Below are 21749 nucleotides of genomic sequence, written 5' to 3'. Positions count from 1 at the left end.
ATGTGTTAGAAGCCTGCTCGTGTACGAAGATTCGAATGAAAAAGTTCCTGCGAATTAAGGTCTCGTCGCTAAGTGAGGGGTAGAAGCGAAATTAAATAGCTGTAATTTCCTCGCATAGATACTGCTCAACGTGTGCGCTAGTGCTTTTTTTTTTTAAGAAGCCTTTGACAAACATTAGTAGAAAGCAAGCTACATGCGCTAATGCATATGTATTACTTTTGTTAGGGACAGCGATCTGTTGTTCTATGTTTATGCGAGAAGTCGCGTTAGCACTCCAAAAACCTATATCTCGGATACGATGTCACACGAAAAGGCCATGTTTTAAGGTAAAGGCAAACGCTGGCTTAACATGCGTTTGTCTTAACGCATGTTACATGCGTTTGTCTTAACGCATGTTTGTCTTAACGTTTGTCTTAACGCATGTAACGTTTAAGGCAAACATGCGTTTGCCTTAAAAGCATGTTTAAGGCAAACGCTGGCTTCCCATCTGCTTCCAAGGCATAGTGAAGGCTTCCACTCGAGATTTTTTTTTTTTACCTCCTTGGTCCCAACCAGGCTGCGATAAACGCAAAGATGACGAAACCCCAAAGTATTAACACACCGAGACTAACGTCTGCTGGTATCTCTCTGTTCGTCCGTCGTTTTTCGCTTTGTTATAATATATTGCGTAAGGAATTACACATGCAAATCGAAAAATTCGATGGAATACCGCCTGAAAAATGCCAAATGAAATTCCCGGTACAGCCAGCACTATGAAAATACTCCCTATTTTCGCTCTGTGAATCGAACGTCTGGGGTTCTTTCTTTATAGACTGCTCAAACGTCTCTCCCTCAGTCTGAAGTGGATGAACTGGGCTTTTTATGTTTCTCGCTACGTTGAGATAAATTTACGCCCGCCACGCGAATAGCTTGCCGCGAGAATAGTGCGAGGTACAGAAGCAGCAAAGTGCCGCGTTTTTCTATTGTGCCAAGTTATTCCTTCTCAACCGTGTAACAATTTTTTTTTTACCTTTAAGGCATACCATTCGTACGAGTGGTTTCTTTTGTTTGTTGCGTCCCTATTGATATGACTGCGCCGTATCCGACTGCCCGCCCCCGTAAATAACCGCGCTTTTTGCCGATTTCTACGTGATTTATGTCTGGCGGGGAGGAGGGGGTAGTCAGTTGTATTTCTGTTTTTTTTTTTTCGGTAGTTCTGGAGTACGATAACTCATTCTCACTTTGGCTGTTCAAGAATCGATGGAGATGACGTCCGGGATTGTTTTTTTTTTTTTTTTTCTGGCGCGCTCCCTCGCTCTTTATTGTTTGCCCTTCGTCTTTTAAAGCGAGCACCCTCGCCTTTGGAAAAAGTTCTGGCCTGGGTATGCGCTTCCATAATTCGGCGTTATACGTCTCCACCGAACGCGAAGATAACGTCGATTCAGTGTGCGCCACACGAAGCGTCTGTTGGGAATCGTGCAGTCGTGTATATCGTTTTTCTTTTTTTTTGTCTAGTATCGAGCAAAAAAAATTAATTTGGAAACCTGTGCCCACGCTTAATATATTCAATATGTCGTTTCACGTCCCAGGACCGTAACATGATGAACGCCGTATTAGACATGTCATTTCTCAATATGTACTAATGCTGACTAATTAATGAATAATACTTCATACTAATTACTGCTTAATAGGAGGGGGTTAGTTTTTGAAGTGACGCGAGAAAAAAAGATGAAGGGGGAAGAAAACAATTTTGTGTTTGTATTTTGTTAAGGTTGTAAATCCATTTGGAACCACCGCGCGCACGCATTTTGGCCTTGAAGGCCAAAACTGCACCAAAATTGTGCACACCTTGAAAAAAAAAATCGGATTTATAGGCAGTCTAGCTGGAGACAATGCTGATTGCCAAATTTCACCTTCGAAATGCTAGTGCTTATCTAGGGAGGAAAAAAAAACAACCAAACTTCCCGAGTAAGCAGTTTTTGATACCGAAACTAGAAGAAAAAACGACGTCATTGCAGCCTACCGGAAGTGACGTAGACTGCAGCTCGAGAGACGGACCGATGCAGGCGAAATCGTCTGCTCTGCTACTCCGAACTGTGGGCATCGCGGCCGTGCTTCTGGGGTTTTTCTCTTTGAATGGTCGCTAAAAATCCAAACAACTTTAACGTGCACCGTGCAGGATACGTGGCCGTAAGAGCTCGTTGAAACGCGTATCTTAATGACGGCTGCCCGCTTTGCGCCTACCGTCTTCTTTGTCCCGCTTTCTTGGTGAACTCGCCGGTTCACAATAAATGATTCGCGGCTCGCTTCGGATAAGACGATGTTGTTTTTGTTACCGATGCTCGTTTTGGCGCACTACCGTGTGTACCGAGAGCGTCCCTGCGTTTCTATAAGTACTTGTCTGACTGCGCCCAAAGCATTTGTAATTACCCTAACGTAGTAAAGTCCGGTTTCGTATAATACATTTATCTGCATAAGTTGCCTTGAACCGAGCGGGAACACAAACAAGCGCGCGCATATATATATATATATATATATATATATATATATATATATATATATATATATATATATATATATATATATAAAGATCTAACAGACAGTAATGCCAAGGAATGTACAGGGGAAGCCATTAGAACCAATGGAATGTAAATAAGAAGAAAGAAAAGTGGATGAAAAAATAACCAAAAATAACCAGCCGTGGGCAGGAATCGAACCTACGACCTTCTAATAACGCGTTCGATGCTCTAACCACTTAGCTACCACAGCGGCCTTCCCTCCATCAACTTTTTTGGGGCTTATATGTGAATATAGAGGTAGGAGTGACAGTAAGCGCCATCTATAAGCCAAACAACGAGTGTAAAAACACTCTTATGCGTATGTTTGGCGTCACGTAGCACGTGAACTTATTATGAGCGGGCAACTGATTAATTGTCCCTCTTATACAACCTAAACACACCAAGTCTGCCATTACGAGACACTCGTTCAATGAAATAAGGGAAAAAAGTGTAGAAAGTGGGAAGAAGCGGAAGAAAAGTGTGTGTATATATATATATATTAAAAACCAACAATATTTGCAATGGTGACGCCAGCTCCGACTAGTAACTGTGCCAGCTGCTCACATTGGTGCCGATTGTGCTGCTTTTTTTTTTCGCCAATAATCTTCGTGCCTTGCATGATTGACATCGCTTCTAGAGCGATGACATCATCTCTCCGTCGCATGTGTGTTGGTGCGCTCACTGGCTTTGCGTGTGTCTTCAAGGTGACCTTCTTTCATGTCTTGCTCTCTTTGAGAGCGCGTGCGAATTTTCTTTTTGTTTTCATGAGCGTCGTTTGTTGGTTGTTCATGTGCCACCCGATGAAGCTTGCCTGTTTGCTCCTTGACTGCGCGCTCTAAAAAAAACCAAAGGTTCGACGGCGTTGAGGCGGCGGTGCGTGCCAAGAAGTCTCTCAACGGGGCCGACATCTATTCCGGATGCTGCACCCTCAAGATCGAGTACGCCAAGGTGAGTCGTCCCTCTTTTTCTCTTTTTTTCAGTTCTGAGCATGTCTGGACGCCCGCGAGGTGGCAGCAACGCCTCGCAGCTGGAGAATCGGTATGATTAAGAAGTCCGCACTAGAGATCTATCGCACTTTTAAGCAGGAAATTGCCAAGGAAAGGATCAATGATAATACTCGGGGTAGTTCTCTACTGTTTGAGGCCAGGACGGGAGTATTGCGAACCAAGACATATCGGGCCAAATACGAAGGGGTAGACACGGTATGCAGTGCGTGTGGAGAGGAAGAAAAAACTGCCGAACACTTGATAATGTTCTGTGAAAGGCTTCACCCTATAGTTCAGGATGATGGCGCAGAGTTCTTCAAAGCACTGGGGTTTAGGGACCGTGAGGGCAATATAGACATTGAGCGGGTAGACTTAACTAGAAGGAGGTTATCTGATTGGTGGCTAAAGTCAAGGCACGAGTGAAAATTAAACCCTTCACTGCAAAGTACGAGTCCTCAACCTCACTTTTTAAAAGCAAGAAAAAGAGATAAATCTAGTTGTTGGTTCACTAAGTATTACGGCTTGGTGGCTCTAGCCACCGTCCGATCTAAAGGGTACAGCCATATCCATCCATCCATCCATGATAGTTCGAGGAGTCTAGACAAAGTCGAGCCAATTCCAGATGTTTGTTAGGCGTCTAATGCGTACTGCGCAGCCTTTCACTTTTACCAAAGGGCAATGAGCCTCGTGCCGCACATGTGGCAGTGGCTACAACGCGAAAATGAAACGACAGTGATGTCGTTCCTTCTACTGCCTTCACTTCCATCACGGACGCGTTTATTGTACTATTTTTTTATATCCATACTTTGGTGACCTTTCTGCAAACAGTTATCGATTATCACTGTCGCTATCACAGCTTCGGACTGCTTGCATCTCGCAACAGCTAAAGATGCTTTAAAGAGAAGGAAAACTGCAAGACGGGCTGCGGGCAATTGATAGTAGGAATGTCATGCCGCGTCACGTATACGTGGTTCGAGGAATGACTTGACGCGCGCTCGCGTGTTCCCTTTCATAAAAAAAAAAAATGGCGGTTGTACTCGACGCCTCTACCTGTAAATCGTGGAGCTGGGCTTCCTTGAAGCCTATTTAGGGATTTGCGTTGCACGAGATGGACGCTTTTAACGCTGGTCTCGTGACTCTGGAACTCCACTGCGGAACCGAAGGTCGCCGCGTGCTTATCAGATTTAGCCGCGCGGTACAGGACCACCAACGGGCGTAGTCGAAATTCCCCGGACCCCTACGGCGTCTCCCGTCATCACATCGTCGCGCGCTCTTTCTTTCTCGCTTATCGTGCGCGATCGACTGATTTCACTTAGCTTTGAGCGCTTTCGACTGTGTAAGTGACGGCGTGTAGCCGCGAACCTAAAAGTACCGATAGCCTATACCTTTGGTGCCGGCATTGCCACGTGCTGCAGTGAGGTAGCGCCTTTATAGGGAGGATAGTGAAGACTAGCAAGAAACCACCACTATACCTTTGGTGCCGGCATTGCCACGTGCTGCAGTGAGGTAGCGCCTTTATAGGGAGGATTGTGAAGACTAGCAAGAAACCACGATCTCGTCTTTGTAGTCGAAGGGGGTCCCTTTCAAGGTCCGTTAGATTTTGTGGTGAACAGGGCGATTAAGTCTGCAGTGCACCTCGTCATTGTTCAGTCCCCTAACTTTAGCGTGAGTTGACGGGAGAGCCGAGCTTCGGACGCGGGTGTAAATACGATTTTAACAATGTGCCGATGAGTACAATGCCCGCCTTTGTGCGCGTCGTCGCGCACTGGCAGGCGCGACAGCTGCTCCTGTCAAGACGACCCCGTTGTCTAATTGGGCGTTAAGGAAAAAAGCACAAACAGCTGCCTCGACTGCTTCGCGTGCGGTGTTTACTTGGCAAAGTATTATTAGCAAGCGACCCGGGTCACGAGCCACTCTTGCCTTAAATGACTGCTCTGGACTCGAACGCGAGCATGAGCCGTTTCTTACTCGCTTCGTGCGACGACGGAAGGGGCTGTGTGTATGGAGGAGAGGGCGCAAAGCTGCGGCCACCTTTTCGGAGTGTGCCAACCACAACCCCCCGCGTCAGCTTGGTGGCACTAAGATTCGAACCGAGTACCTCCGAATTGGACCCGGGATCTCTGCCTTTTAAACACCACGGTAGTGTCGCCTTCCCTTCGCTTCCGTGCTTACGGGCGCCATCTTCACTTCGCCGCGTACTGGTGGTGGTAGTGATTAGAGGAAAGAAAAGACGCCTAATTTCTGCAGCCCGTTAAGGAGCACGGCGCAGCGTCAATGGTCGCCTACCGACGAGCTCGGTTTCGTACACTGGTACAGAGTTTCTCTCTCTCTCTCTCTCCCCATCAATAGTGGAGGAGCGCGTATGTTCTTGGCTGTTTGTTAACTTCCCATTTCGAATCCGGGGATGAACGAACGACCGTCAACAATTGGTATTCGTATGCTGCACGTGCCACCCCTGCCGTTAAGCCCTAACCGCTAGACTCGGCGCCCCCCCCCCCCCCCTCCTTTGAGAAAGGCCGCGTTTTCAAGTCTGCAAACCGTGCGCTGACGCGTTGGGCTTTAAAAATGTTCTTGTTCCGAGTCCCCCAAGACGCTGCGTTTTCTTGTTATTGTTCTCTTTGCGGGAATCTATAAAGAAGAAATAGCACTGTATCTGCATGTTTCACTGCAAATATCGTCGAAGGACGCTAATCTTGCGTCTGAAGAGAGTGAATCGCGAGGAAATCAGTGAATCGTATCCTGGAGGCGCTGCGTTAGAGTGCCTCGATTTGTAGTGAAGGTGAACGAGCGCATCGATCGAGGCATGTGAGACACGAGCGCTATCTGGCAGTTATCTTCGACAACGAAGGAAGGCGAGCTTGTCTGTCTCAGAGGCGATAAGGTGTAGAACGTGAAGCGACGGGCAGGGGCCACCACCGTTTCGTCTTGGAAAACCTTTGGAAACACTTGCCTTTTTGTGCGTAGCGTTGCATTGTCAGCGCAGCGTGATAAACGCTACGATCCTTAGAATTGCGTATGTATGCTTTCCCTATAAATACACACATGCAGAATATTGATGTGTTGTTATTGTGCCTCAGATATGCGCAATAATTGCTTTTTAATTGACGATCGCTCAACTATGAACTCTGACGTTTAAGCATTATTGGTGCGCGCTGTGGCTGGGGTTGGATTTTAGCCGTTTGGTGTATCGTTTTGGCAGACAAACATACAAATGTACAGACCAACAGACACAGACCAAATTTGTTGCGTCGAAGTTCCCCAAGAAAGACTGTGCCCTCCCCGCTTTCTACAGTTCCCCAGCAGCCGGCAGGGAGAGCGCTGTTATGCCAGCGAGTCCTCGTCAAACGACCGTGCCTCTGAAAAAGGCAATCTGGGTCAAGGCCAGCCCGCCGTCTGCCCGACACGAACATCTCAACGGCGTGAACACGCGCGGCGCCTCTCTCGCCCACGTGCATTGAGTCATCGGCGCACGTGACAGCGAGCCGGCGTTCTCGTGCCTGGTGGTCTGACGCATGGCGCGGCGACCCCCCATTGGCGGAATCTGCTCGGACGACCCGCGGCGCTTCTGATTGGACACTTTGGTTGGACCCGGTGCAAATAAAAGAAGCCCTGCGGCGTGTCGCGATCAGCGGTCGTAGGCGAAAGGCTGAACTATGTGTTAGAGAGAAGAGCTCGGCTCTTCGAGTCTCTGTCGGCCCCAGTGCCGAAATTGTAACGCCTCTGTAAATATGCTGTACATAAACCTTGTTTAACTCACCGTCGTCTCGTCCGCTCGTCTTATCAGCTCTGCGCAGAAGCAGTCGCGAGCTGATAAACATACGCTACCAAACGGCTGGTGACCTTCCCGGCGGAGTTGAAAGCAGTGGCGCCTCCGGGGCCGTGTTGGCGTCGCCGTCTTTCGCAACAGTGGTGGCTTCGGCGGGATCGGTCCGTCGTTCTCAACAGTGGAGGTCAGCGGCGGGATTTCGGAGGCCGTTTCTCAACAGTGGTTGGCAGCTGCGGGATCGGCCGGCGTCAGCGACATCGATGCGGTGAGTGCCTGATGTTTTCCCCTCAGTTCACCAGACTACTCTAGCTCAGGTTGTAGTAGTTTAGAGAAAGGGCTGTGTGAAGCATTGCAGTGAGCTTTGATCGTTTCAAGCCAAGTTGAAGTGCTTTGAAACCAAAGTTAATGCGGAGGTGGTAAACACGGGAGGGTGAAAAATTGCTTGCGCGTCTTGCTAGTAGGCTTATAGTGGGTACGGCAAGTAGATTCTTAACAGGGGCAAACAGCAAGAGGCTAGTGTGAACGATGGAGAACCTTAAAGTGAAGGAACTCATCGAAATTTGTGAGGAACTCGGCATTACTTTGGGCCGTGCGAAACGAAAGCAAGCGATCCTTGATATCATGAAGGATGAGGGAGTGTCGGCTGAGGAAGTCGATGAGGCCTGGGTGGATATTAAAGCACGCCGTGAGGAGGCTGAAAGGCGAGAAGCTCGTGAAGAAGCTGAAAGGCGCGAAGCTCGCGAAGAGGCTGAAAGGCGCGAAGCTCGCAAACGTGAAGAAGCTGAAAGGCGCGAAGCTCGCGAAGAAGCTGAAAGGCGCGAAGCTCGCGAACGTGAACAAGCTGAAAGGCGCGAAGCTCGCGAAGAAGCTGAAAGGCGCGAACGTCGCGAGGAGGCCGAGAGACAGGAGCGCCTTGAGATGAAACGACTAGAATTGGCAATCCTACAGTGTTCGCAGGCGCCTAGCGCAGCTTCTCCGACGATTCAGGTCAGCGGTATTAGAATTCGGGATCAACTGCCACCGTTCGTAGTAGGCGAGGACATGGCGAAGTATCTCGTCAAGTTTGAACACGTCTGTGAGCGAAATGCTTTGGAGCAGTCTCTTTGGGCGCGGAACCTGCTAGCTCTTCTTCCCGGCGAAGTGTCCGACGCGATAACTTGCTTGTCGAGGGAAGCGTTTGAGAGCTATGACGAGGTTAAGGAAGTGCTCTTGAGACGTTATAAGTTGTCACCCGAGGCTTTCAGGCAAAGGTTCCGGTATGCTAGAAAGGGGAATGAGTCACACGTTGACTTCGCGTTTCGTCTTAAAGCCGATTTGATTGAATGGCTCAAGGGCGAAGGTGTTTATGACGACCGCGATAAAGTGGTGGAATGCGTTGCATTGGAGCAATTCTACCGCTGCATCGAGGAGGATGTTAAACTTTGGCTGCAGGACAAACTTGGTGAAGTACAGCTAAACAAGGCAGCAGAGTTAGCTGAGGAGTATTATACTCGCCGAAAGTTGCATAGCAGGGCAGTGCGCGTTGAAAAGGATGAAAGAAAAGAGGGCTTTTCAAAGAAACCTGATCAACGGAAACCCGCTCCGCATCGTAATTTCAAAAGGGACCCGTCTCTTACGAAGGACAGTGTAGGGGAAGGGCAAACAGAAGCGGAGAGATCGAGTGAGGTTTCTACCACACAGGCATTTGAATCGGAAAACAAACGGAAGCCGCTAATCTGCTACAACTGTAAAAAGGAAGGGCACATCGCGAGAAACTGTCAGGAAAAGTTTGCCTTCGCAACGATCCGAGAATCGGAAAAGAACATGCGGTTGTTGGAGCCGTATATCCAAGAAATTAGTGTGAATGGGAAAGCGTGTCGAGCACTTAGAGACTCCGCGGCAACCATGGATGTTGTCCATCCTTCATTGGTGTCTCCAGACGACTTTACAGGAGAATGCGCGTGGATCAGGCAAGTCGCCGAGGAGCAGAGTGCTTGCTTACCAATCGCCACGGTTGTCATTGAAGGCCCGTTCGGTAAGCTTCGCACCGAAGCGGCTGTGTCTGCCGCGCTTCCCGATCGTTTTCCTTATCTCTTCTCCAACAACTCGGAGCAGCTTCTCAAAGAGCAGGGCAAATCGTTCTTCCCCAACTTAGCGTGCATGGCTCTCACGCGATCGCAAGCGCGGAAGCTATCGCGGCAGCTTGATCTGGTTCCATGCGGTGAACTCTCAAGTGACCTTGTCGGCGGGTCGACGGAACCCCAGAAAGGAAAGTTTCCGCATGAGTCATGGGAGCAGTCACGCGAGCGGCCCGTCGTCGACACGACCGGCGCGGTTTACGGAGAAAGGGGAGACGACGTGGCGCCATTGAGTCAGAGCGAGAGGGTTGCAACGCTCTCGCCTGTAGCGGAAAGTTGGAGCGAGCTGCCGGGAGTTGATCGAGAGACGCTCATTCGAGGGCAGAGTGAGGATCTCTCGATTGAAGCGCTAGTGGAAAGCCAAATTGAAGCGCTCGTGGAAAGCCAGAAAAACGCGGCAAAAGTGCTGTCGAAGGAGCACTACGAGAAATCGGGGAAGAAGCGCGCTTTTGAAGTTGATAATCAGGTAATGCGGCTGCAGCCACCCAAAAGGAACAAGCTTGAGGTTGATTGGGAAGGGCCCGCCACAGTATTATCGAAGCCTTGCGATTCAAATTATGAAGTGAAATTAGGAAGGCGGCCGGACAAAATTTACAACTTGATGAAACCATACGTTCAACATCAAGCGGTCGTAAATCTGTTGATGAATGCTTCAGAGGAAGAGGAAGCAGAAAATTTGAGTTCTAGTGAAGTAATCGAAGGGGGATCGAAAGTAATCCGGGAGCAGATAAACCTAGAGCCTAGCTTAAGTGAAGGAGGACCTGAGAAAGAGGACCTGAGAAAGATTGGTTCTGAGTTTGAAGACGTGTTTTCGGACCGCCCCGGAAACACGAGGGTGATCGAACACGATATCGAGCTAAGCGGTGAGGAGCCAATCCATAGCAAGCCGTATCGTTGTTCTCCTGTGGAACGTCGCAAGTGTGAGCCGCTCTTGGTACCGCATAGGTATCGTCGCCTAAAAGTGACCGGTTACTGAGATGGAGCGTGGTACTCCGGCAGGGCAACTTTGACGTTCGCTAAAAAAAAAAAAAGAGAAAGCTATACGCTAATGCAGGTGCATTGAGCAGTGCGTTCCAGCTAGTAACTTCTTAACCTTTCGGTTTCTGGCTGGCGATTCGGGGCAAAATTTTGACCTCATCACGACCTGGGCTGAGCGCTCTCGTTCAGAGTGATCTCAAGGGGCCAACTTTGTGGTATTCTAATTCGTTACGTTGTTGTACGTGGAAACAAAAAAAAATTTGAGTTGTCATTTTAGGGGTCTTTTGTCCCACATGTGCCTCTTGATGTAGAGGGAACAAAATTCCGATAGACACGTAGATAGGTATATGTTGTACTATACTTTGTCTGGTGTTCTGTCGGGTGACCGAGGGCACTTGCTTGTGTCGTGTGTTGTCTGTTGTCGAACCGTTCTTAGCAAGTTGCAGAACCATCGACAAGTGCTGAACCCGAAGATGGTCAGAAGAGACGAGTGAAGCTGGTCAGCAAGTTGTGGCGACAAGCCAGTGGAGCTGGGATCCGTCGTCAAAAATGGGATGTGTTCCCGGACCAGTCTGGAGCTGTATTCTCCCCATGGCCCTGGAGGCGAACCTGGAGGGACCTGGCGAACGAGCGCACCTGACATCCGAGCCCCGTGGAAGCAGCTCGTCTTTCCGGTGCATTGTCTGGCGGCGGGGGTGCTGTTATGCCAGCGAGTCCTCGTCAAACGACCGTGCCTCTGAAAAAGGCAATCTGGGTCAAGGCCAGCCCGCCGTCTGCCCGACACGAACATCTCAACGGCGTGAACACGCGCGGCGCCTCTCTCGCCCACGTGCATTGAGTCATCGGCGCACGTGACAGCGAGCCGGCGTTCTCGTGCCTGGTGGTCTGACGCATGGCGCGGCGACCCCCCATTGGCGGAATCTGCTCGGACGACCCGCGGCGCTTCTGATTGGACACTTTGGTTGGACCCGGTGCAAATAAAAGAAGCCCTGCGGCGTGTCGCGATCAGCGGTCGTAGGCGAAAGGCTGAACTATGTGTTAGAGAGAAGAGCTCGGCTCTTCGAGTCTCTGTCGGCCCCAGTGCCGAAATTGTAACGCCTCTGTAAATATGCTGTACATAAACCTTGTTTAACTCACCGTCGTCTCGTCCGCTCGTCTTATCAGCTCTGCGCAGAAGCAGTCGCGAGCTGATAAACATACGCTACCAAACGGCTGGTGACCTTCCCGGCGGAGTTGAAAGCAGTGGCGCCTCCGGGGCCGTGTTGGCGTCGCCGTCTTTCGCAACAGTGGTGGCTTCGGCGGGATCGGTCCGTCGTTCTCAACAGTGGAGGTCAGCGGCGGGATTTCGGAGGCCGTTTCTCAACAGCGCTAAAGCACGCGATAACTTTGGGGACGTGGCACTAGAACTTTCTATAGTTTCTTTTCCACGGTGCTCTAGCATCATGCGGCTAGCCAGCTCCATAATGCCGTGCCTCCCATCGAGCGGTGCCAGAGTTCGCGCCCGAGAGTGCGAGTAAAAATAGCCTCCGCGGATAATTACTGGGCTCGCAAACGTGTCGGCCTCGTCTTTAGTATTACGTTTTGTTTCGATTGCATTCGTGGGGGATTGTTGTTTTACGCGTTTTCCGCGCCTTCGTCTTAACTTCGCTCGCCCTTTTATGTTCGTGAGGAACAAAAGGGGAAATGCGCTGACACAGCCGCTGTCGTTGCTTATTGCAGTGTTCCGTCACCTGCTGTGTGTGTGTGTGTGTGTGTGTGTGTGTGTGTGTGTGTGTGTGTGTGTGTGTGTGTGTGTGTGTGTGTGTGTGTGTGTGTGTGTGTGTGTGTGTGTGTGTGTGTCAATGGGGAGGGGGGGAGAGGACGCCTGTGGGACTTCGCCGGGTGTGGCGTTGATCTTTTTTGAGTTCGCTCTTTGCGTCCCTGGTAGCATTGTCGATAAGACGACGAAGGAGAAACGAGGCAGGGGTAATAAAGCGTTGACAGGAGTGCCCTTTTATTGCTGACACATGTCAATGTAAAAATACAGCCCCCCCCCCCCCCCCCACTCGGTCGAAGATCGTTTATACTGATCGAAAACGCGTTCTAAGAACTCTCTTCGTAGCACTTCATGGGCTTTTGACGAGTGCTGGGTTATCGCGGAGTGGGCCCTCTGGAAAATTGATGTGTATGAACTTTTTTTTTTCTGGTGACGGAGTGTATACGCTATCGATGAGCGGATGCTTAAAAAATAAATAAAAAAACTCAGCACTGTTCGAGCCTTCTTCGGCTCTATTGTGATAACACTGACGCTGATAAGCCTTTCGTCTAACACACTTTGGAATTTACAAACGTGTGTTTTTAGTTATTGCACCGACCTTTGCTGTCTATCATTAAAGCGACGTGTCGTTTGGTTAATAGTAAATTCCAAAGCGCTAATCGGGTACTGGACTAAAGTACGCACCGCACCGACCAGTTACTTCGGCTAAGAATCTCCTCTTTCGAGCTATCAAAATTGTGCGTGCGTGTTTGAAGGAGTGCATAACATGGCGCGATGCTTTTAAGGCGTACCGCTCACCTATACTGCAGTTGAGACAGGCTTGACAGCGTATTAGGACCCGCCTGGTACGCCGTCAAATTGAGAGGCCGACCTCTCTAATGCTTCAAAAAGCGTCAGAAAAGGAGCTATGTTGGAAAGTACCGCTACGTTAAAAGAGCGGAGAAACAGAATCAACGTTTTTTTTATTATTTCGTTGCGTTTTTTTGCGCGTGTATGTATGTGCAAGTTCCTGCATTAGCCGTCATTCTTACGTCCAAAATGTCAGCTTTTCTGAGAGGGAGCCGCCGAAACTTGCAAGCGTGGGATGTTTAACTTCTTCGTTCATACTTGAGGTGAGTTGCTGGCACAAAAACTGTGCGCAAGAAATACACAGTGGGGGTGCCAACTTGCAAAAAAATTGATAATACTTAGAAATCCAGGAATATATACAGTGGCATGACGCGCGCATGTAGCAAGGTCAATGAAACAAAAGATGAGAAAAGATCTAAAAATTCAGTGGGCTTCAGCCTTTGTACTCGCATGCAGCAGTCCGGTAAAGATTTGCTTCCAATCTTCGAGGCTTATCCGCCGTGGTGACCCGGTGGGCTCGACTGCTGACCCTTCCGAAGGTCGCGGGATCGCATCCCGCAATGATGGCGGCGGCCGCATCTGCGACGGAGCCGAATATGCTGCCCGCGTCCCGTTTACTCCTATTTACGTGCAAGAATCCCGGGTTGTCCAAATTTCTCGAACCTTCCACTACGGCGTCTCATAATCGTGTCGTGGTTCGAGCTTCTGGGTCCGACCTCTACGCACCTTTCCTATCGCTGCACATCTTCCTTTCTGATTGCGTGACGAGTATAGCTAAGACGAAATAATACTTCGACGTCAGTTGCTTCGTAACGGCTGTCGATGTATACACGTGCGTCGCTCAATCGGCAGATTTGCTAGAGCTGGTGCACGGTTTATAATCCCCGACTCGCGCACGTTTCCTTCACTTTCCTCTCTCGCTCTCTCTCGCTCTCTCTCTCTCTCTTCTGGCAGCTTCCAATGAACCGGACGCACACGAGGATTATTTCGAGACCCGCGCCTGCCTCCGCGTCTTGTTTCAGGGCTAGTGACTCTGTGCCGGGCTAGTAGCGACTTTGCGCCCTTCAATGTGCCTCGCGGTGGCAGCGGGCTTTTTCGTTCTTTTGCTGAACTCCTACACTGCCATTACCGCCACGCTGACGGCTGCATTATGGCATGGAGGCGGCTGCGAAATGAAATGCCGTCGAGCCGCCATCTTCTCTGTACGCTATGCAGATTAGACGTGAAGCTTCTCGGGCAGTTAACTACGCTCACTTGAAGATTCTTTTGTGCTCACTCTTGCTTTTTCCTGCTCCGTTCGTCGGTTTGCTGATAAAAAAAAGCATCGCACAAGACGCTTTTTTTTTTTTTGAACACAAGACGAGAGGCAAAAAATGAAAGAAAAACAAAACGCTTCACTTCGGTTTTCTTGCTTCCATTAATTGCCCGCTCGCGTCTTTTCTTCGGACGCGTCTTTATTCGTCAGGGTCGCTGTTTCCTGTTAAGTGTTTTTCTGCGCTTCCTCGATTTGACTTTTATGGTTGCTTGATGTGTGTTTCCACGGTTCTGTCTTGATCCACTGAGACTATCTATCTATCTACCTATCTATCTATTTCATCCCGTCTATCTCTCGGCGCAGCTGTGCTCTTTGTAGAACCTCCCGATGGCTCGATGCAATGCGATCGCGCTACGGCGCGTAGCGTTCGCTGCCGTCGCTTTTGTTTCGACCACGTACGCCATCGGTTTGGCTTGGACTGGCTCGACTCACAACAGCCATCTTCGGCTTCCCAGGAACGATTCCCAACTTGGTTCCGAGCCCGGACGTCCGTTCCCCTTGCATTTTCTTTCTGTCTTAACGTGTGATGTGTTTACATGTCTTATGTGGTTCATCGTATATGTCTATACCTCCCTATGTCCCTCCCTCTCTAGGTAGTTCTTTATATTTTTCTTAGCGTCCACGCTCTCGTGTTCGCACTCGTCGCCCGCGGTTTCCCCCCTGGCTATCGACGTGCCAGCACGGCTTCGTTAGCGCGCTGATTCTCTTATTTATGCCGGGAAGGCGAGGTCGAAGCCACGGACTGCAACACTCAACAGTGCGCGCCGGCTTCTCAGGCTGTGTGCTCCAGTGCTCGCGGTAGACGGCTGAATAAGGGCGCTGATTGGACAGTGGCCGTCGCACCCCTCCTTCCACTTCTTACGTAGTCGGCTGAATAGCATCGGCGAGATACGGCGCTAGCTACTTAGCCGTCTAAAGTGGCGGTCGGGTGGTAAATTTGTAACGAATTTATAATACTCTTCTTCATGAAAAATAAAGGGTCTATTCTTGTTAAATTTGAGTTTTGAACGAATAGTGGTTTAGCCGAATAATTATGACTCCGGTAATTCCCATAGTATAAGTCGCATACTGTTAAAAAAATGAGGGTTTTCGTAGTGGCCCAAGGGGCTTACACACTATTTGTAAAAATTGGAAGTCATGTGTGAATGTCGCTTTTATAGCTTGAAGTAACGTGGAAGGAACTATTTCACCGCAAGGGTGAAGCAATAATTGCGATAGCAATTAATTGTAGTGTTATACATGACACGACATGACGGCGACGGTGTAAAATCGTCGGCTACCCATTCAACTGGAAGTGCGGCTTCGCGACAGTGCAAATTTCCCCTCGGTAAATGGTTTGTTCGCATGGCACTGCCGCTTTGCTGTGGAACTACCTTTACAGGTGGTTGCATCCAGTCTACGTGTATATTCGTTCATTACAAATAATTCAAAGTTGCCCCGCCGCGGTGGTCTAGTGGCTAAGGTACTCGGCTGCTGACCCGCAGGTCGCGGGTTCGAATCCCGGCTGCGGCGGCTGCATTTCCGATGGAGGCGGAAATGTTGTAGGCCCGTGTGCTCAGATTTGGGTGCACGTTAAAGAACCCCAGGTGGTCTAAATTTCCGGAGCCCTCCACTACGGCGTCTCTCATAATCGTATGGGGGTTTTGGGACGCTAAACCCCACATATCAATGGGGCAATAGCGATATTTGTTGAGTGCAACAGAGCGATTCCCGTCGGGAATAGCTGCTGCTGCATGTACTGGGTGATTGTGGCGCATGCCGTGACCGTATCCCAGGGTTCCGCGGTGTGGCATAGTTGCAAGTTACGCGTACGGATGTCTCCAGTGACGAAAGCAGGCAATAGCAAAAAAAAATTGAAATGCTTTATCGGCGTAAGAAGAGTAAAGTGCGTACGTACACGTGTGAACTCTGTGGATGTCTGCCGCCGAGTGGGGGGTTCGGAATCAAGGGTGCTGTGTTTTTTTGTTTTTTTTGTGAGTTCAGTATATACAGCCAGGCTGTTTTGCACGTCGCGTTGGCGGCCGTACGTGCCATGTGGGCTTAAGTTCGACCGGGGCTAGTTGCGTACGCGAGCACGTTTTCAGAGAACGCGAGAAATGGTCACCATGATTATCTTCTTCTTCTTGGTCTTCTGCTTGGTCTTCTGCTTCTTCTTGGTCTTCTGCTTCTTCTTTCTCTTCGTCTTTTTTTTTTTCATGGGCTAAAACCACCCACATAAGAAACAGAATAGACCGCTGCTCCCTTCGTTTGAACGTCGTCCAAGAAGTGGCGTTCGGGGCTTTTTGCTGCAATAACCAAGCAAAAAATAGTAAGGCCCTAAAGAATGGGGCGTAGTGAGGACGCGAGACGATATTCCAGACCCGGCGTCGTTTTCCTGTGCCACACGTTGTTCTCGTTGGCTTCGGCGAAAGAGAACTTGCGTTGCTTTGTCGGGCCGCCACGTTGTGGCAGTGACGCATGAACGAAGAAATTCCGTTCAGGTGCCTGCGAGTGAAATACCCAGCGTCGACGCTTTCGGTCGGCAGCCGGCCCTTGTTGCTGTTGGATCGTGTCGGAAGAATTGTAACGCTATTCGGGGGAAAAAAGTGCACGTAAAAAACAACAAAAACAAAAAAATCTGGGATTTGAAAGATGGAATTCGCGGCTGTTGAATGCGGAGCGCGAAGTTGTATACAAACGTGCTCTTATGTTTGGCGTCGTTTTTGTAAACTTTCTCATCCTTATTTGGCGTACTATTTGAAAGAAACCTCGGTGTGTACACGGAATTGGGGTCATAAAAGACCTGCTCCAAATGGCTTTTTTTTTTTTTGTTAGCAACGTCTTCGAACCTGTTCCGAAATGGTACTGAGAAAATGAGGCTGAGGCTTTTTAACTGTACGACTAGCTGGCAAGCCTTGAAATAAACCGAAAGTAATCTGTATGTACTATCATCCTAGTGTGCAGTGCGGCCGGCTCTGATTTCATTTACGCAAGAAATTATTGGGATATCACGAATTCACTTCATTTAGCCTTTTTCTTCGACGTACATGATGTTTTAGTGAAATGTGGGCATGACCGATATTGTATTTTAAATATATAGGCTAACTCATACCACGGCGCATTCAATAAGCACTTGCTTATTTTATTATTTGATTTCTTGAAATTTACATTCGTTGTTGTCTGTGAAATATTCTTCCTAATATATATTATTTGTGAGACGCTCACGCGATGCTGTTCTGTGTTGTGTGGCATACTTTTGCTATCTGCTCCGAAAACACCAATGGCTGCTCTGAAATAGCATTTTTTTTTCCTGCTACGAAAACACTTGCAGATGCTCCAAAGCCGCGCCTTTACTGCTCCGACAAAGTCGCTACGCTGAAATTGCTTGCTGAGCATGGTTTTATAGGGAACATGGGAGCAACCTCCTCATGCGCACTATGTGCCGCTGGGTCTTGATATCATCGGCTAACTTCATTTCGAAACTATACATTTCGTTGTGTGTGTGTGTGTGTGTGTGTGTGTGTGTGTGTGTGTGTGTGTGTGTGTGTGTGTGTGTGTGTGTGTGTGTGTGTTTCTAACATCCGGAACAGTTACCTTCTTCAAGGGGGAAAAAAAGTTCATCTGCGCATACTCGCAACTATTTCGGTATCGCGTGGTGACTTGTCTTTCAGCATTTTTTTTTTTCCTCTTTCGCGCTCGTCATAAGCGGGCTGCGCGCCGGATGGATGTGGACGACTCCCGAACACTTTGCCCACTTTGTCCGCTTTGCCCGCACACTTTGAGGCACTTTGCCCGCAGCACATCTCTAACCCAGCGGTGAGGGCCTTCGCCGTAATCTTAGGAGCAATGAGGGAGCCGCCGTTGTGCGTGGATCTCTGTTGTGCGCTAAAGCTGCCTTGGCATGTTTTTCTTCTTTCTTTTTTTTTCCGCCGAGACTCGTCTATTCGCCGAGGGCACGATGGGACGGAGGCGAGAACGATGGTACTACTATGTCGATTGACATTGTTTGCGCGTATTATGTCCGGCAGCTCTGCGCAATTGGTACACTCGTATTTCGGTGTACAGACGCTTACGGGAGACGACGCACTACTATAGTAGAGCCGTCGAGATGAAACAACAAAAAGTGTTGCCGCAAAGGAGGCGGTGCCCTCACGCTTCTAGGTCTCCCTCTCGCGTGATACACCGACCGAGACCGGCTCTCCGTGACGTCCCAGTGACTCGTCCTTGCGGCACCTTGCAAGTTCCTCTTGACTTCGATAGGCTAGGGCCCTTCTCTTGTTTCTCTCTCTCTCTCTCTCTCTGTGACATCGTGAGCCTCATGACTTCACATAGAGGAGGAACTCGCAACTCTGACTATAACAAAAGAGGAAGAAACGTGTATGGGACTAGGGACATTGGGTCAGTACTGAGCGGACGCTGTTCTCGGCCCGTTTTCCGGTGCAAAGCGGCTACTTTCGTTGGTGTTTTTTTTTTTTCCTTTCTTCCCGTCTCTCTGATGTCTCCGTCTTGGTTCCACCAAGTTCCGCCCCTGGTCCTCCCCTCATCTATTCATCTGATTCGCTTCGCCGCCGCTCTGGTGTCCCATGAAAGATTCAAGAAATGCTTTTGTGCTTCCTTCCCATCGCATCTTTTTTTTTTTTTCGGTCTTCCCTATAGAGCCGTGCTCTGGATGCCAAAACTGCCGAGCTTCCCCCTCTCAGGCCTTCGTTCGGACGTATGAAACTACGGCGGGATAACGGTCGTTTCTTCGCCTTTTCTCTCTCTCTCTCTCTCTCTCTCTCTAAACAGTGTAGAGCATTGAGCTAGTTCGTTTGTTCGTTCGCTAAATTCAAGGAAGCCATTGTGTTAAAACTAGGACCAAGGCAGTGGACAGGACGTGCCCTATACATAAGACGTGCGCCACTTTTAGTAACCCAAAATAAACGTGTGTGTTACGATCGTACAGACAGCATGGGAATAGTATACAGGATGTCCCACGTAACTTTTTCCAGAGTTTAAAAATATGCCGGAACCCGTAATTACGACGCGACCAAACGCATGTTGCTTACCGTTGCCTGTAGTTAGTCAGACTATGGTATTGTTCTCAAAAGTTGTTTAATTAATGTATAATTAACTATATTTTAAAGAAATGAAGAAATAAAATTGAATGAGAAAGCTGTAGATCGGTTTGCAAACGTCCGTTTAGACAGTTTTGAACTTTGCGCCTGTTAAGTATTAGTGTTTTTCTGCTAAATAGTAATGCCCGCTTTGTCTTGCGGAGAAGCGGATTCGGGCCAAATGGAGCTGAAAGAAGGAAGATTAGTCAAATCCGTGTGTTGCAGCTCCCATAGACACTATAGCACCCGACTTCCCTCTGATGTATCTATAGGAAACTTTACGCCACTGAATAGATTTTTATTTCTCCTCTTGAAGTCGGGCAGGCTGCGAGTCTGCTTGCCAAACCTTTGTGAGTAACCGTTCAGTTAGCTTCGAAGGGGTAGACAGCGCGAAAGTCCCTTTGCTGGATGCAGCAGCCGCGATTCCATACTCCGGCGTCTTCTTGAGCAACGCCACGTCTCGGACTACTTAGCGTAACATTCGGCTTTGTTCCTGTTGCGTTCATTCCTTTCCCCTCGCGGCGTGAATTCATTCCATCTAACTCACTAACGGTCTCGGATGAGCAACGGCCCCCCCCCTGCGCTATATTACCCGACATTCCCGGTGGTCTTCTCCGGACCAGTTTCTTATAACCAGGAGCCGTGTCTCTCCGTCTTTCTTATAACCAAGAGCCGTGTCTCTGTCTTTCGGTGTCACCCGGGACTTCCCATTACGCTTGTAATACTCGTCACACCCTAACGTGTTCGCCTCCATCGCCAGCACTGTCGTATGAGTGATACCGGCTGGCAATTTTAATAACGGCGCGTTACGCGAGGTTTCGGCCCCTTCATTTATTAACGCTTCAGATGAATTCCGTGGCGTTCCTTCTCATCCCGCTGCTGGTGCTGGTCAGCGCACCCACGTCGAAATCTCATCAGACTCGCAGCTTTTGCGTTGTTACTTCGTTTCGTACATACGCTTGTAAATGTAGTTTCGCCCACGTCTGCTTCTTTGGTTCCGCTTCTTTGTGGCGCAGTTTTTCGTTCCTTCGCGTGCGTGCGCGCGCGTGCGTGCGCGCGCGCGCGTGCGTGTGCGTGTGTGTGTGTGTGTGTGTGTGTGTGTGTGTGTGTGTGTGTGTGTGTGTGTGTGTGTGTTGTCAGGAAAGACTGCACAGGTGGGCACAGACTGCTGCCAGTTGTCATGACGATAGTTATAGCGCGAGAACATGAGACCAGAAGGACACGTAGTATCGCCACCGTTTCTTGTCTCTGTGTCGTCGCTCTGTTCTCGCGCTATAACTATCGTCATGTCATACCGACTAGCCCAAGCTGCCACACTTCTAAGTCGGTTCTCACTCTTCCCTGTCGATAAACAAACACCTTTGCCTCTAACTGTGGCCGGCCTGATCTGCGCTGCCTTGCGTACCAGAGCCGCCGCCCCCCCCCCCTCCTCCTCCCCTTCTAAGTCCGACCGAATGGAGGGAAGAGCCTGTCGACGGCCACGGCCGTCGTCTCGATAAAGATCACCTCCGTCGCAGTCTTGCAAAGCTGACGCCGACGTCGATTACCTCGTCGATTCCGTTAACGGCCACCTGACGGACAAGGAATCGGTCGCATCTGGAGTGCCCCTGACAGCAGCTGTCGCGTGTTCTCTCCGTCTCACGCACACGCACATTACCATTTATCTCTGGAAAGCGGCACTTTTCTGCGCCGGTGGCTTCATTGTCGAGTCATTTGATCACGGGGGAGCCTCTACAAAAAAAAAAAAAAAAACTTCACGGTCTTGTGTTCTGCCTTTTGTTGGCAATCTTTTTTTCTCGTCGTATAAAGAGCTTGAGGGTGAAATATTCCATTTCGTCATTTCTGGTTTTGAGCGGAACTCGGCGGCTCTAGGAGAATGGAGGACATGCCAATAAATTGAAGAGGGGAGGAGGAGATTGTCCCCCACGATAAGGGCTTGGCTTATGATGGACCTGTGTTCTCCTTACTCCTGTTCGATATACTCATGCTGTTCTTTGTTGTTTATTTTACTTCATTTCTTGAATTTATTGAGAGCCATTCTGATCGGCTCTGCGTCAAGAAATTCACAAGAAAATTTTTTCGTGATTCTTGCTGCTTTGCAGCTTTATTGCTTGGCCATCTCTTTTCAGCAATGATTGAATGTCATGCGGGGAAGCTCCGCTTGTGGGGGGGGGGGGGGAATCTCTCCGAGCATTTGACATTTCTCTAATTTTCCATTTACGATTCTTTTTCTTTTTTTTCTTTCGAACTAGCTCTTGGCGCAGTGAATGAAAATCCGCGCATTTCTGCTTCTAGGCTTCTCCTGTTTTCATAATGTAACTCCCGGTGAGCGCTTTGGAGAAACGTCTTTTTTTAGACCGGACACGAGGC

At 49.2% G+C, this 21749-nt stretch overlaps 1 protein-coding gene across 8 annotated transcripts in view; it reads left to right on the top strand.

The window, feature by feature from the left end:
- Positions 1–21749, top strand: part of LOC119167044 (heterogeneous nuclear ribonucleoprotein L) — a 137096-nt gene that overhangs the window by 91861 nt on the left and 23486 nt on the right. For all 8 annotated transcript variants that reach the window (XM_075867032.1, XM_075867030.1, XM_075867031.1 and 5 more), the window contains one exon: positions 3389–3485. In XM_075867032.1, coding sequence (XP_075723147.1) covers positions 3389–3485 — 97 coding nt within the window. The remainder of the gene's footprint in view (positions 1–3388; positions 3486–21749) is intronic.

Source organism: Rhipicephalus microplus, chromosome 6, assembly GCF_043290135.1.
Source record: "Rhipicephalus microplus isolate Deutch F79 chromosome 6, USDA_Rmic, whole genome shotgun sequence".
Lineage (NCBI taxonomy): Eukaryota > Metazoa > Arthropoda > Arachnida > Ixodida > Ixodidae > Rhipicephalus > Rhipicephalus microplus.
The sequence above is the reverse complement of the archived record's forward strand: the minus strand, read 5'-3'. Positions and strand labels throughout refer to the sequence as shown.